This window comes from Phacochoerus africanus, chromosome 6, assembly GCF_016906955.1.
Source record: "Phacochoerus africanus isolate WHEZ1 chromosome 6, ROS_Pafr_v1, whole genome shotgun sequence".
NCBI lineage: Eukaryota > Metazoa > Chordata > Mammalia > Artiodactyla > Suidae > Phacochoerus > Phacochoerus africanus.
In genome coordinates, this window is record NC_062549.1 from 813937 (window position 1) to 830076 (window position 16140).

The window sequence follows — 16140 nt, forward strand, 5'->3', positions numbered from 1 at the left end:
TTCGCAGCCCCACGTGCCCCCGCCGCCCCCAGACCAGGGCGGGGCCGTCGAGGGGCGGGGCCGGAGGGTTTAAACCGGGAGGCGCCGGGCGCAGGCGGAGGAGCGACCCGGGACCGCCGCCGCAGCGCTGGGGCCACCGTGCGGGCAGGTGGGACACCGAGGGAAACACCTGCGGGCGCGCTCGGCCCGGGGCCTGGGGGGCGGGGGCGGGGGGCGCCACGCGCGGGCGGCGGCCCGGACTTTTGCTTCCCCAGCCCAGGCAGTCCGAGCCCGGCTCCCCGCCCTCCCAGCCCTCGTGGGCGGGGGTCCTGGCGGTCTCCCCCGAGCGTGGGGGCGGGTGGAAAGCCCGAGGTCCCGGCGCGGGAGATGAGGCCCCGCAGCGGCGCCGGGGTCTTTTGCCCGGCGGTTTCCGGGCAGGACTGGTGCGCTGCCCTGGGTGGGGTCGTGCAGGTCTGGTTCGTCCCTGCCCTGCCCGCTGCCGGGGGCGGGGGGCGGGGGCGCGTGGGCTGCTGGAGCGCCAGAGCACCTGCGGCCCAGGCAATGAGGCAGACGAGTTGAGAGGGCTGGGGGCTCCTGGCCGTGCTTCCGCATTGCCCGGAGCCGCCAGCTGTGGCGGGGTGAGGGTGGGGGCCCAGGGACTCCCATGTGGTGGCATCTCTAGGCCTTGGGGGGCAGAGGTGGGACAGGCTCCCTCGGATCAGTGCACCCTCCTGGGCTCCATCTCCTCTACTGGCCCCTCCTGCCAAGCTTCTGTGTGGCCATTGGTCTCTGCCCGACAGCACCCAGTGCAGGTGGGCGGGGTCTCTCTGATGCTGCCAAAGTAGGCCAAAGGCCAAGGTCACTCATTCCCTGCATGGGCCTGACGCCGCCTGGCCATCTGGTTCTGCTCTGATCTGGCTCAAGGGGGCAGCCAGACAACCCCTGCCCACCCCTGGCCCAGGCTGGAGTAGGGGCTGCCCCTCAGGGAACTGACAGATGGCGTCCCTCCCAGGGGAGTTGCCCTCTCACCCTTGTCACTGGGGCCACAGGAGGAGCTCCTCTTTTCCATTTTAGGTCCTGGGAAGTCCCTGCAGCCTCTCCCCCCCAGCTGAGAGGCCATAGCCCCTTGGCCACAGCCCATGCCCAGTTCTGCAGGTGGCCGCCTCTCAGGGATATCTCTCTTCTGGCTTCTGTGAGGTTGGGCTGCCGGGCCTCCTGCCCTCTCCAGGCCCTGGATGCACTGCCCTCGGGAGCCCCAGTCTGTCTCCTGAGCTCCAGGCACCAGCCCAGCTGCTTCCCTGGGAACACAGCGTGGGGGACTCAGGGCTGCTGTGTTCCCTGGGGTCCCCACTCCGACTCAAGGCATCCACTCCCAGGACCCGCCTCCTGTCCTGCAGGCACGGGGCCTCTCCCAGCCCCTGTTCTCATGGGCTACAGGGAGCTGGGGCCTTCTGTTCACACGGCCTCTATTGGCCCCGCTGGTTTTCCCGTCCAGGTGCTAACCCCCCTGCCCCCCCCCCCCCCAGCGCCCCAGCACAGCCTGTCTGGGCTCTGGGCTGGCTGCTCACGTCCAGCCAAGGGCCACCCACAGCTTTGCCTACCCGGCTGCTCCTGCGCCCCATGGCACAGAAGCCCTCCTTCCTTTCCCGGGAGTGAAACGCCTCCCTCCCTGGTCCACTGCCAGAGGTCAGGTGACAGGCTCACTGTTCAGTTACTCTGGCGGCCCTGTCACCTGGGGCTCCTGGTGACCGGGTCCAGGCTCCCTCTGGCTTACAAACGCTCTGAAGGCCGTCTTGGAGCAAAACGCTTCACAAGGAAGCACGCAGGTCACTGTGCAGGTGAGCAGCGGACATGTGTCCAGGTCCGCGCCCGGAAGCTGAGAGCCTGGTGCAGCCTTAGGGAGCGGCCTCGGGAGGGCCCTGTGCACTGGAGGGGAGGAAGCAGGTGGGGCAGGGACAAGCCAGCCCGCCGTGCCATCCACCTGCCCCTGGGAGGAGGTCAAGGCAGCCCTGAGTCCCCCATGCTGTGTTCTGAGACCCCTCTCCTGGGCCCCTGAGCTTCTCTTCCTGGGGAAAAGCAGGAGGGGACGGTGAGAGGATGGACCCCAGCCCCTGCCATCTGGGGTCCCCTCCTCCAGTCCTCGCCCCCCACCTCACAGTCTGCTCACCCCAGTGGGAGCAGACCTGCATCCCGGAGGCTCTGCTTGGGCCAGGGCGCTGCACGTGTCCAGGGCGCAGCCCCCTCCTGCTTGTCAGGTCAGCTCCCCTGCTGGGAAGGACTCCCTCTTCTGGCCTCTTGGTCCTGGAGACCAGGAGCCAGAGGGCCCTGGTAGCAGTGGTGGCCGACAGCTCAGTGGGACTAGCTGTGTCTCCTGGCAGAAGCCGGCCCCACTGGGGACCAACACATCCAAACTCTCTGACCCCGTAGCTGGGGGACGAGGAGCCCGTGGTCACCTGCTGTTCTGGAGCAGCGCACCCCCACCTGTGGGCTGGGGCCTTTGCGGAGGCTTTAGCCGCCCTTTCACGGTGCAGCCACCAGGGCCACCCTGCCCTGCAGGGACCAAGGCCTCTGCACTGGCCGCCACGAGGCTCCAGGTGGCCAACCGGTCATTAGAGCCTTCTGTGATCTTTTCCAAAGCCTGGCTCTTGGCAGCGCACCTCCCCCATCCGGTGTCTTCGTCCCATCTTCTCACAGGCCTGGCATTGTGCTCAGAGCACCCGCCTGCCCTGCACGGCCTGCTCACCTCGGGGAAGCGAAGCACTGCAGAGCCTCCTGGAGCCTCTCCAGAGCCCCGTCTCTGTGTGTGCCAAGTCCTGGAACCAACTCTGAGCAGCCTTTCAGCTGCAGGCACTGCCAGGAGGCTCTGCCCGGGATCTGGCAGGGAAGGAGGGAGCAGAGTGTGGCCCAGGGGCTCAGCGGGCAGCCCGTGGGCTGTGAGCACCCCAGGTCGAGCTGAGCAACCCAGGAGGGGGACCGCGGGCGAGGCGCTTCCTGAAGGGCGGCAGTGGGGGCTGCCTGCTGAGCACCTGCCCTGAGGTGGGGCTGTGTCCTGCGTCCCAGATGGGGTCTGGCAGCATCTTGAAGTGTCCACCCCACCAGCCCTGTGCGCCCTCAGCCCTGGTTTTGAGCTGACCGCAGGGAACTCGCTTCCGACTCTGCCTGGCTGCTGTCCCCTGTCCCCATGTGCACTTGCTGACCCTCTGCTCTGGAAGCAGGAGAACGGGAGCAGCACAGCAGGTGCCCACGCGAGGCCAAGGGCTGCTGTGCAGGCCACGGCCACAGGCATGAGATGGGCCCGTGCAAAGGAGTGCCTCTCCCGGGGCCCCTCTGGAGAGCCGTCAGGGGCAGGCTCCGCAGGGTGGACGGGGCGCCACGGGATTTGAGCGTCCGTGTGAGACTGCCGGGCTCTTGGTTCTCTGGCTCCGGCTGAGACCACAGGAGCTCTCAGATGGCCTGGGGAACGGGGCTGGTGAGCGAAAGCTGGTGCCACGGGGAAGGGCCCCCACCTCCCATGGCCCAGAGGTGGGGAGGTCAAATTCGCAACGCACTAGGAGTCTGAGGTCCTCTCGGCCGCGGCCAGGGCGGGGGAGGGGCGCGTGGCGCCGGAGCCTTGTCCTGAGACGCCTGTGGGGTGCGGGGGCTGGTTGGGGGTGAGGACAGGTGTGGCCGGGCTCGGAACAGACTGCAGTGCCGGCTGGGCCCCAGGTGTGGCCCCGACCAGGCTGTGGGTGTGGTTCTGCGGAAGCAGGGCATGGCCTGGCCCTGCGATGGGGAAGGAGCCACGGAGGGAGGCCAGGCCCTGGAGTCTGTGCTTCTGGCCTTTGGTGGCCACGCTGGGTCCGCCTCCACGGGCCGGGCACTTCCTTTATGGACACGGCTCCCTACTCTAGCGTGCGCTCTGCTCAGCCTCACCGTATCCTAAGATCCAGGTTCCAGAAAAGCCCACGGTCTTGGGGACCGCAGGTTAGGGCTTGGACACTTCCTTTGAGGAGACACGTCCCCAGCCTAGATGGAGATAGGCCGGAGGTGGAGGGGTTGGTGTGCAGTTGTGTTAAGGGTGCGAGGGTGGGCACCTGTCGCCTCCTCAGAGACTCGGGACGCACCGCCGTCTGCCGAGAGGGGACAGCCATGAGGGGCCCTGGGGCTTTGAGCCAGCTGGCCAGGGACCGGCAGGGCTTGGAGACCCAAGTCTGGCCCTTCCCACAGCTCCTGGCAGGACCAGCACCTGGGCACGGAGTCTTTGGTCTCCGCCAGGCCAGGCTGACATAGAGGCCATGGCCCAGAGGGCACAGGGCCAAGCTCAGGTGGGAGACCCTGGGAGTCCGTGGGGAGCCAGGAGGGGGCAGAGGCCGGAGCGGCAGTGAGTCCAGGCTGGGGAGCGATTGGTGCTGTGTCCAGGAGAACATAGAGCCCACCTGAGGGGTGGCAGGCAGGGCACTCTGGGGAGCCAAGAGGAGGACCAGCGGTGGGGAGACGTGGGTGCTGCGGCCAAGGGTGAGTGGAGGGACCCACAGCCTGGGGGCCCAGGGCCGAGCCCCTGCGCTAGGAACCGGGGGAGGGAGAAAAGTTATGCGGCTGAGACGGGGCCTGAGAAAGACAGGCCTCCCTGGGGTCCGTACACGAACACGGTCCTCTCGGGGCCCACCGGGCAAGGGGAGGGACCCACTGTGGACGCTGCAGCAGCGCTGGCAGTGGGGTCCAGGGTCCGGGGGTGACCGCCCTGCCCCCGGCCTCAGGGCCCCTAACAGAGCCTTCCCATCCCCCACAGGGAGCAAACCGTGGATCTTGGCTGAGTGAGTCTTGCACAGCCACCCAGGCACCATGAATGGCCACGCCTCTTCTCTTGACGTCCTGGTCACCAATGGCACTGAGCTGGCCGCGGTCCCCAAGTCCGTGAAGGCCACGCTGGGAGCCGACGCCCCCTCTGAGCCCCAAGCCCAGGCGCCTGCATCCGCCCAGGCCAGGGGCATTGCCGGGGTGTACGTGGAGGCCTCCGGCCAGGCCCAGAGCCTCTACGCTGCCATGAAGCAGGGTCTCCTGCCCTTTGGGCTCGGGCTGGCCCTGCTGGAAGCCCAGGCAGCCACTGGGGGCCTGGTGGACCCCGCCCAGGGCCGGCCGCTCCTTGTGTCCGAGGCCCTGCAGCAGGGCCTGGTGGGCCTGGAGCTGAAGGAGAAGCTGCTGGCTGCCGAGCGTGCCGTCACGGGTTACCCTGACCCTTACGGGGGTGAGAGACTGGCCCTCTTCCAGGCCATCGGGAAGGAGGTTGTGGGCAGGGCGCTGGGGTGGAGCTGGCTGGAGGCCCAGCTGGCCACGGGGGGCCTGGTGGACCCCATCCGGGGCGGGCGTGTGGCCCCCGAGCTAGCCTGTCAACAGGGCCTTCTGGACCAGGAGACGTGGCGCGGGCTCACGGAGCTCAGGCCCGGCTCGAGTGCCCCAGGCTTCCTGGACCCCAACACGCTGGAAGAGTTGCCATACCGCGAGCTGCTGGGCAGGTGCGTGCGGGCCCCGGGCTCGGGCCTGGCCCTGTTGCCCCTCAAGACCACTTTCCGCACCCTGAGTGGCGCGGTGAGCTTGGCCGAGCTGCTGGAGGTGGGGATCCTGGACCCGGGGACAACCCGAGGCCTGCGGGAGGGCGGGCTGGCCGTGCAGGACGTGAGTGCTCGCGCTGAGGTGCAGCGCTACCTGCAGGGCACCGGCGGCATGGCAGGGGTCGTCCTGCTGCCTGCGGGGCACAAGAAGAGCTTCTTCCAGGCCGCCGCTGAGCACCTGCTCCCCGCAGGCGCCACGCTTCCACTCCTGGAGGCTCAGGCTGCCACCTGCACGCTGGTGGACCCAGCCACTGGCCGGCAGCTCTGCGTCGACGAGGCGGTCCGGGCAGGCCTGGTTGGCCCAGAGCTCCACAGGCAGCTCCTGGCGGCAGAGCAGGCAGTGATGGGCTACCCTGACCCTTTCAGTGGCACCCGCATCCCCTTGTTCCAGGCCATGAAAAAGGGGCTGGTGGACAGGCCTCTGGCACTGAGGCTCCTGGATGCCCAGCTGGCCACAGGCGGGCTGGTGTGTCCCACCCGCAGGCTCCGGCTGCCCTTGGAGGCTGCCCTGCGCTTCGGCTGCTTGGACGAAGAGACTCAGCAGCACCTCTCGCAGGCTGCTGGCTTTTCAGACCCTGGCACGCAAGAGAGCCTCAGCTATGGGCAGCTGCTGGCCCGCTGTGTCACCGACCCGGAGACGGGGCTGGCCTTCCTGCCCGTCTCGGCAGGGAGCCTTGGGGAGGAGCCACGGGGGCCTCCGTTCATTGAGCACAGCACCCGGCAGGCCCTGAGGGCGGCCACGGCCACCATCTCTGTGGGCAAGTTCCGGGGCCGGCCCGTGTCACTCTGGGAGCTGCTCTTCTCTGAGGCGGTCCCCGTGGAGCAGAGGGTGACACTGACCCAGCAGCACAAGGACGGGGCTCTCTCAGTGGACGAGGTGGCAGCTGCACTGAGGGCCACCCTCGAGCAGGCTGCAGCCTCTGCCAGGCCTACCTTCCCGGGGCTGAGAGTCCCGGTGACTCCAGGAGAGCTGCTGACAGCCGAGATCATCGACCAGGATGTGTTCGAGCAGCTGGAACGAGGACAGGCCACGGCCCAGGACGTGGGCAGCCTGGACTCCGTGCAGAGGTACCTGCAGGGCACCGGCTGCATCGCCGGCGTCCTGCCGCCTGGGTCCCAGGAGCCCCTCGGTATTCGCGAGGCCTGTGGGAAGGGGCTTCTCAGACCCGGCACGGCCCTCATCCTGCTGGAGGCGCAGGCGGCCACCGGCTTCATCATCGACCCCAAAGAAAACAGGAGGTACTCGGTGGAGGAGGCGCTGAGAGCTGGTGTCATCGGGCCTGAGATGTTCGAGAAGCTGCTGTCGGCCGAGCGCGCCGTCACCGGCTACACGGACCCCTACACCGGGGAGCAGATCTCCCTCTTCCAGGCCATGAAGAAGGACCTCATCGTCCGCGAGCACGGCATCCGCCTGCTGGAGGCCCAGATCGCCACGGGCGGCGTCATCGACCCCGTGCGCAGCCACCGCGTGCCCGTGGCCGTGGCCTACCAGCGCGGCTACTTCGACGAGGAGATGAGCCGCGTGCTGGAGGACCCCAGCGACGACACCAAGGGCTTCTTCGACCCCAACACGCACGAGAACCTCACCTACATGCAGCTGCTGGAGCGCTGCGTGCGCGACCCGGACACGGGGCTCTTCCTGCTGCCGCTCACAAGCTCGCGGCCCCAGCTGGTGGACGGTGCCACCCGGCAGGCCTTCCAGAATCTGCTGATCTTGGTGAAGTTTGGGCGGTTCCGGGGACAGAAGGTCTCGGCGTGGGACCTCCTCAACTCGGAATACTTCAGCGAGGCAGCGCGGCGGCGGCTTTTGCAGCGCTACCGGCTGCGCCAGGTCTCGCTGGAGGAGATCTCGGAGGTGCTGGAGAGAGAGATGGAGAGGTGGGCAGACATCACGCTGCCCGCGCTGCGGGGCCGGGTCACCGCCTACCAGCTCCTGGAGGCCCGCATCATCGACCAGGAGCTCCTGGCCCGGGTGCTGGCAGGGGCCGTCAGCCCCGAGGCCCTGCTCCGCATGGACCAGGTCCGCAGGTACCTGCACGGCTCGGGCGCGGTGGGCGGCGTGCTGCTGCAGCCCTCCAACCGGCGGCTCAGCCTCTACCAGGCCATGAAGCAGAAGCTGCTGGGGCCGGGTGTGGCCCTGGCTCTGCTGGAGGCCCAGGCGGCCACCGGAGCCATCACTGACGCCTGCAGCCTGGAGGCCGTGTCTGTGGACGAGGCCGTGCGCAGAGAGCTGGTGGGGCCGGAGCTCTGCGGCAGGCTGAGACAGGCCGAGGACGCGGTCACCGGCCTGCAAGACCCCTTCTCTGGGAAGAGAGTGTCCCTGTTCCAGGCCATGAGGAAGGGCCTTGTCCCTGTGGAGCAGGCTGTCCGCCTCCTGGATGCCCAGGTGGCCACGGGAGGGGTCATTGACCCCACGGGCCACCACCACCTCCCCATGCCTGTGGCCATCCAGCGGGGCTGTGTCGACCAGGACATGGAGTTGGCCTTGTCCAGCTGCGAGCCCTTCCCCACGCTGGACGGCCGGGGGCACACCAGCTATGCCCAGCTTCTGGAGCAGTGTGTGAGGGACGAGGCCTCCGGCCTTCATCTCCTGCCGCTGTCGGAAAGCGCTCCCGCAGTCCCCACAGATGAGCAGCTCCAGGAGACCCTGCAGGCCACTCGGGGAGAGGATGGCACATCCGTCTGGGAGCTTCTGGGCTCCTGCCACTTCACTGAGGAGCAGCGGAGGGCCTTCCTGGAGGACTTCAGGGTGGGGAAGTCCACGGCACAGCAGCTGCTGGAGGCTCTGCAGAGGGGGCTGCGGGAGGCAGAGCTCCTGGCGCGGGCCCGCGTCGCACTGCCTGGCCCACGGGGTGAGGTTCCTGCCGTCTGGCTGCTGGATGCTGGCGTCATCACCCAGGAGACCCTGGCAGCACTGGTCCAGGGTGTGTGGTCACCCACAGAGGTCGCCAGGCAGCCTGGGGTGCAGGCCTGCTTGTGGGGCACGGGGTGCGTGGCCGGGGTGCTGCTGCCCTCGGGCGCCAAGGCGAGCATTGCCCAGGCTGTGAGGGACGGCCTCCTGCCTGTGGGCCTGGGGCAGAGGCTGCTGGAGGCCCAGGTGGCGTCTGGCTCTCTCATCGACCCTCTGACCAGCCAGAGGCTCTCAGTGGAAGGTGCCGTCAAGGCCGGCCTAGTGGCCGGGGCCCTGAGTGAGCGGCTCCGGCATGTGGAGAGGGTGGTGGCTGGGTACACGGACCCCTACTCGGGGGGCTCCCTCTCACTGTGGCAGGCTGTGGAGAAGGGGCTGGTGCCCCAGACCGAGGGCTTCCCCCTCCTGCAGGCACAGCTGGCCACGGGGGGCGCCATGCACCCTGGCCACGGGGTTCACCTGCCCCAGGCGGCAGCCTGCAGGCTCGGCCTGCTGGATGAACGGACGAGCACAAGGCTGACCTCGACAGAGGATGACGTCAAGTTCTTCTTTGACCCCAGTGCACGGGACAGAGTGACATACGAGCAGCTCAAGGAGCGCTGTGTCCTGGACGCCAACACTGGCCTGTGGCTGCTGCCAGTCCCTCAGGACGTGGCCCTAGCGGTGGACGAGCACACGGCGGTGGCCCTGAGGGCCATGAAGGTGCCCGTAGGCGCGGGGAGGTTCAGAGGGCTCAGCGTGTCGCTGTGGGACCTGCTGCACTCCGAGTACGTCGGGGCCCAGAGGCGGCAGGAGCTGGCGGTGCTCTGCCAGTCCGGAAGGGCCACAGCCCTGCGGCAGGTGGTCCGTGAGGTCACCTCCCTGGTTGAGGCCTCAGAGGCACAGCCCTCGAAGGCCACCTTCAGAGGGCTCCGGAAACAGGTGTCCGCCAGCGACCTGTTCCTGTCCCAGCTGATCGACAAGAAGACGCTGGATGAGCTGAATCAGGGGAGGAAGTCGGTGCGGGAGGTGACAGCCATGGACGGGGTGAGACGCTTCTTGGAAGGAGGCAATTTCATCGCCGGGGTCCTTGTCCAGAGCACGAAGGAGAAGATGAGCATCTCAGAGGCCCTGAGGAGGCACATCCTGCGGCCCGGCACGGCCCTGGTGCTGCTGGAGGCGCAGGCGGCCACCGGCTTCCTCATCGACCCCGTGGAGAACCGGAAGCTGACTGTGCAGGAGGCGTTTGAGGCGGGGATGTTTGGCAGAGAAACCTACCAGAAGCTTCTGTCGGCCGAGCGCGCCGTCACCGGCTACACGGACCCCTACACCGGGGAGCAGATCTCCCTCTTCCAGGCCATGAAGAAGGACCTCATCGTCCGCGAGCACGGCATCCGCCTGCTGGAGGCCCAGATCGCCACGGGCGGCGTCATCGACCCCGTGCGCAGCCACCGCGTGCCCGTGGCCGTGGCCTACCAGCGCGGCTACTTCGACGAGGAGATGAGCCGCGTGCTGGAGGACCCCAGCGACGACACCAAGGGCTTCTTCGACCCCAACACGCACGAGAACCTCACCTACATGCAGCTGCTGGAGCGCTGCGTGGAGGACCCCGAGACGGGGCTCTTCCTGCTCCAAGTCGTAAAGGAAGGAGAACCCTATGTGTACATCGACGAAGCCACGAGGCAGGCTCTGCGAGACAGAACCGCCAGGGTGCCCGTGGGGAGCTTCGCGGATCAGACCGTCTCTCTGTGGGACCTGCTGTGCTCTCGGTACTTCACGGAGGAAAGGAAGAGAGCGCTTGTCCAGGAGTACAGAGCCCAGAAGCTGAGCCTGGAGGACCTGCTGGGAATCATCACCTCCACCGTCCGAGACGCAGAAGCGAAGAACCAGGCCCTCAAGGTGGCGGGCACCGGTGGGGAGGCGACCGCCGCGGAGCCGTTCCACTCGGGAGCCGTCGATAAAGGGACGCTGGACCCGATGGCCGAGGCGGAGGCCGGGGGGCCAGGCCGCGGCAGCCTGCCGCACGTGAGGGCCCGTCTGGAAGGCAGCGGCTGCATTGCAGGGGTGACCACGCCCACGGCCCAGGAGGTGATGGGCATCTATGACGCCAGCAGGAAAGGCCTGCTCCCGCCAGAGGTTGCGGCTCAGCTCCTGGAAGCGCAGGCGGCCACGGGGTTCATGCTGGACCCCTGCCGCCAGCAGAGGTTCTCTGTGCACGAGGCTGTGGCCGCCGGGCTCGTGGGGGAAGAGCTGCAGGAAAGGCTCCTGAGCGCTGAGACGGCCGCCAAAGGCTACCCCGACCCAGAAACAGGACACACCATCTCGCTGTTCCAGGCCATGAAAAGAAAGCTAGTGAAAGGGGACTGGGCGCTGAGGCTGCTCGAGGTGCAGGTGGCCACGGGGGGCCTTGTGGACTCAGAGCACCACCACCGGCTTCCACTGGACGAGGCCTACAGACGGGGCCATCTGCACCCCGACACTTACCCACTCATTGCGGATCAGAAGTGCATGAATAAGAGGTTTGTGGATCCCAGCAGGCGTGAGAAAGTGACCTATCAGGAGCTGCAAGAGAGGAGCCACAGGCAGGAGAGCACAGGCTGGGCCCTGCTCCCCTTACTCAGTAACCAAGAAGACGATGCGCTGATAGACGAGGCAACGAGAAGGGCCCTCGACGCCGAGCAAGTGGAGGTCACAGTGGGAAGATTCAAGGGCCAGAGGCCAACGGTCTGGGACTTGCTGAACTCAGAATATGTGACCGAAGAGAAGAAGCTTGAGTTGGTAGCAAAATACAAAAGAGATGCCAAACACGAAATAGAAAAGGTCGTAAAGGTTATTCTACAAATCATTGAAGAGAATGAGAAGAACAACCAGCAGCTGTGGTTCAGAGGCATCAGGACACAGGTAACGGCCGCAGACCTCTTCCACGCAGCCGTCATCAGCAGGGAGATGCTGGCGGACCTGGAAGCGGGGCGAGCCTCCGTGGACGAAGTCCAACAGCAAGAACCGATCCGGCGCTACCTGGAGGGCACCAGCTGCATCGCGGGCGTGCTGGTGCCGGCCAAGGACGAGCCCGGGCGCCAGGAGAAGATGAGCATCTACCAGGCCATGTGGAAGGGCGTCCTGCGGCCCGGCACGGCCCTGGTGCTGCTGGAGGCGCAGGCGGCCACCGGCTTCGTCATCGACCCCGTGCGCAACCAGAAGCTGTCCGTGGAGGAGGCGGTGGCCGCGGGCGTGGTGGGCGGCGAGCTGCGGGAGAAGCTGCTGTCGGCCGAGCGCGCCGTCACCGGCTACACGGACCCCTACACCGGGGAGCAGATCTCCCTCTTCCAGGCCATGAAGAAGGACCTCATCGTCCGCGAGCACGGCATCCGCCTGCTGGAGGCCCAGATCGCCACGGGCGGCGTCATCGACCCCGTGCGCAGCCACCGCGTGCCCGTGGACGTGGCCTACCAGCGCGGCTACTTCGACGAGGAGATGAGCCGCGTGCTGGAGGACCCCAGCGACGACACCAAGGGCTTCTTCGACCCCAACACGCACGAGAACCTCACCTACATGCAGCTGCTGCGCCGCTGCGTGCGCGACCCGGACACGGGGCTCTTCATGCTGCAGCTGGCCGGCCCGGGCTCCGCCGTGCACCAGCTGGGCGAGGAGCTGCGCGCCGCCCTGCGTGACGCCCGCGTGACGCTGGGCTCGGGCCTCCTCCGGGGCCAGAGCGCCTCCGTCTGGGAGCTCCTCTTCTACCGGGAGGTGTCCGAGAGCCAGCGGCAGGACCTGCTGGGCCGGTACCGGGCGGGCTCGCTGACCGCGCAGGAGGTGGGCGCCGCCCTCGCCTCGCTGCTGGCCCGGGCCGGGGCCGAGGCGGAGGCCGGGGCCGGGGCCGGGGCGGGGGCGGGGGCCCCGCTCCCCGGTGTCCCCGACCCTGGGGCGGCCCTGCGTGCCGCCACCATGGAGGTCCGGGTGGGCCGCCTGCGGGGGCCCGCGGTGCCCGTGTGGGACGTGCTGGCGTCCAGCTACGTGAGCGGCGCCACGCGGGAGCAGCTGCTGGCCCAGTTCGGTTCGGGGGCGCTGGGCTTGCCCGCGCTGACCCGCAGGCTGACCACCATCGTCGAGGAGGCCGAGGAGGCCCGCGGGACCCAGGGCCCGCCGGCGGGCCACGGCCACGGCGACGCGGGCCCCGCTCCGGGCCAGGGCCAGGGCCAGGGCCAGGCCGAGGCCGAGGCCGCCCGGGCCCTCCAGGAGCAGACCCTGCGGGCCGCCACCATGGAGGTGCGGGCCGGGCGGTTCCGCGGGCAGCCGGTCTCCGTGTGGGACGTCCTCTCCTCCTCCTACCTGGGCCAGGCCCGCCGGGACGAGCTCCTGGCCCAGCACGCGGCCGGCGCCCTGGCCCTGCCCGCCCTGGTCGCCACCCTCACCCAGGTCATCGAGGAGACGGAGGAGCGGCTGAGCAAGGTGTCCTTCCGGGGCCTGAGGCGCCAGGTGTCCGCGTCCGAGCTGCACACGTCCGGGATCCTGGGCCCCGAGACCCTGCGTGACCTGGCCCAGGGCACCAGGACCCTGCAGGAGGTGACGGAGATGGACGCGGTGAAGCGCTACCTGGAGGGCACCAGCTGCATCGCGGGCGTGCTGGTGCCGGCCAAGGACGAGCCCGGGCGCCAGGAGAAGATGAGCATCTACCAGGCCATGTGGAAGGGCGTCCTGCGGCCCGGCACGGCCCTGGTGCTGCTGGAGGCGCAGGCGGCCACCGGCTTCGTCATCGACCCCGTGCGCAACCAGAAGCTGTCCGTGGAGGAGGCGGTGGCCGCGGGCGTGGTGGGCGGCGAGCTGCGGGAGAAGCTGCTGTCGGCCGAGCGCGCCGTCACCGGCTACACGGACCCCTACACCGGGGAGCAGATCTCCCTCTTCCAGGCCATGAAGAAGGACCTCATCGTCCGCGAGCACGGCATCCGCCTGCTGGAGGCCCAGATCGCCACGGGCGGCGTCATCGACCCCGTGCGCAGCCACCGCGTGCCCGTGGACGTGGCCTACCAGCGCGGCTACTTCGACGAGGAGATGAGCCGCGTGCTGGAGGACCCCAGCGACGACACCAAGGGCTTCTTCGACCCCAACACGCACGAGAACCTCACCTACATGCAGCTGCTGCGCCGCTGCGTGCGCGACCCGGACACGGGGCTCTTCATGCTGCAGCTGGCCGGCCCGGGCTCCGCCGTGCACCAGCTGGGCGAGGAGCTGCGCGCCGCCCTGCGTGACGCCCGCGTGACGCTGGGCTCGGGCCTCCTCCGGGGCCAGAGCGCCTCCGTCTGGGAGCTCCTCTTCTACCGGGAGGTGTCCGAGAGCCAGCGGCAGGACCTGCTGGGCCGGTACCGGGCGGGCTCGCTGACCGCGCAGGAGGTGGGCGCCGCCCTCGCCTCGCTGCTGGCCCGGGCCGGGGCCGAGGCGGAGGCCGGGGCCGGGGCCGGGGCGGGGGCGGGGGCCCCGCTCCCCGGTGTCCCCGACCCTGGGGCGGCCCTGCGTGCCGCCACCATGGAGGTCCGGGTGGGCCGCCTGCGGGGGCCCGCGGTGCCCGTGTGGGACGTGCTGGCGTCCAGCTACGTGAGCGGCGCCACGCGGGAGCAGCTGCTGGCCCAGTTCGGTTCGGGGGCGCTGGGCTTGCCCGCGCTGACCCGCAGGCTGACCACCATCGTCGAGGAGGCCGAGGAGGCCCGCGGGACCCAGGGCCCGCCGGCGGGCCACGGCCACGGCGACGCGGGCCCCGCTCCGGGCCAGGGCCAGGGCCAGGGCCAGGCCGAGGCCGAGGCCGCCCGGGCCCTCCAGGAGCAGACCCTGCGGGCCGCCACCATGGAGGTGCGGGCCGGGCGGTTCCGCGGGCAGCCGGTCTCCGTGTGGGACGTCCTCTCCTCCTCCTACCTGGGCCAGGCCCGCCGGGACGAGCTCCTGGCCCAGCACGCGGCCGGCGCCCTGGCCCTGCCCGCCCTGGTCGCCACCCTCACCCAGGTCATCGAGGAGACGGAGGAGCGGCTGAGCAAGGTGTCCTTCCGGGGCCTGAGGCGCCAGGTGTCCGCGTCCGAGCTGCACACGTCCGGGATCCTGGGCCCCGAGACCCTGCGTGACCTGGCCCAGGGCACCAGGACCCTGCAGGAGGTGACGGAGATGGACGCGGTGAAGCGCTACCTGGAGGGCACCAGCTGCATCGCGGGCGTGCTGGTGCCGGCCAAGGACGAGCCCGGGCGCCAGGAGAAGATGAGCATCTACCAGGCCATGTGGAAGGGCGTCCTGCGGCCCGGCACGGCCCTGGTGCTGCTGGAGGCGCAGGCGGCCACCGGCTTCGTCATCGACCCCGTGCGCAACCAGAAGCTGTCCGTGGAGGAGGCGGTGGCCGCGGGCGTGGTGGGCGGCGAGCTGCGGGAGAAGCTGCTGTCGGCCGAGCGCGCCGTCACCGGCTACACGGACCCCTACACCGGGGAGCAGATCTCCCTCTTCCAGGCCATGAAGAAGGACCTCATCGTCCGCGAGCACGGCATCCGCCTGCTGGAGGCCCAGATCGCCACGGGCGGCGTCATCGACCCCGTGCGCAGCCACCGCGTGCCCGTGGACGTGGCCTACCAGCGCGGCTACTTCGACGAGGAGATGAGCCGCGTGCTGGAGGACCCCAGCGACGACACCAAGGGCTTCTTCGACCCCAACACGCACGAGAACCTCACCTACATGCAGCTTTTGCAGCGAGCTACTCGTGACCCAGATACAGGCCTTTTGTTTCTTTCTCTCTCCAGAAAGTGATTGGATGTTCTTTCTGTTTTTTTTTCTCGTCTCTGAAGGTAATTGGAACAATTTGTTAACATTTTCTTATCCTTAATTGTTTTTTTCATTTTATCACTTTAGTAGTTTTCCTGTTCTTTGCTCTCTACCCCCCTGCATTTTTTTTCCTTTTGACCTTACATTTGCATTATAATAAAGTCGCTCACTTGCACAGTATTTTTGTCTGTTTAATTTTTTTTCTCAAAGTATAATTGATTTAGAATGTTTCATCAATTTCCGTGTTATGATTCAATGACTCAGGCGTACATGGATAGAGTATCTTGTTTCCGTGTCTCTTTCTTTCGGGCCGTACCTATGTTATATGGAAGTTCCCTGTCTGGATTAAATTCTCTGCAGTTGCAGGGCCAAGCCACAGCCATAGCAGCATTGGATACAAGCCCCTGTGCGGCCTACACCACAGATTGTGGAAATGCCGGATCCTTCACTTAGCGTGCAAGCCGAGGGATGGAATCCACGTCCTCATGGATGCGAATGAGGTTCATGCCCGCTGAGCCCCGATAGGAACTTCCTAGTCGTTCTTCTTTCGTATTTGCTTCTGTCACATTCTGTCACAAGTGACTGGTATTGTTCTCTGTGCTACACAGCAGGACTTCTCTACTGTGGGTCACACTTGGTGTTATCCCTTTTGCGTTGTCAATTTTTTTCAGATTTTTTATCAGTGACCATTTCTGGAAAATTCTCGCGCACTGGAATGTAGGCCTCTGTGCTTTGGTTCTTTGGCCTGTCGCACTGAAGTGTATGCATCAATATTTTATATTCCTTTTTCAGTTAAACGCATTCCTCTCAAGTATTGATTACGTTCCTGCTTGTTGACTAGATGATTTTTCCATCGGTTTCTGGCCCTGGCAAATGGCTCTTGGCTCTCACGTTGGG

The 16140-nt window shown here is 67.4% G+C and overlaps 1 protein-coding gene across 2 annotated transcripts; it reads left to right on the forward strand.

The window, feature by feature from the left end:
• The first annotated feature begins 96 nt into the window (after positions 1-96).
• EPPK1 (epiplakin 1) lies at positions 97-15423 on the forward strand. 2 transcript variants are annotated; one of them, XM_047785461.1, is made up of 3 exons: positions 97-148; positions 4748-13581; positions 15157-15423. In XM_047785461.1, exons 2-3 carry the CDS (start codon positions 4801-4803, stop codon positions 15226-15228), a joined length of 8853 nt encoding a protein of 2950 aa, XP_047641417.1. In that variant the 5' UTR covers positions 97-148; positions 4748-4800; the 3' UTR covers positions 15229-15423. The 2 variants fall into 2 exon arrangements, with proteins under 2 accessions (XP_047641417.1, XP_047641416.1); XM_047785460.1 differs by having other exon boundaries at positions 4748-15423.
• Positions 15424-16140: the final 717 nt, after the last annotated feature.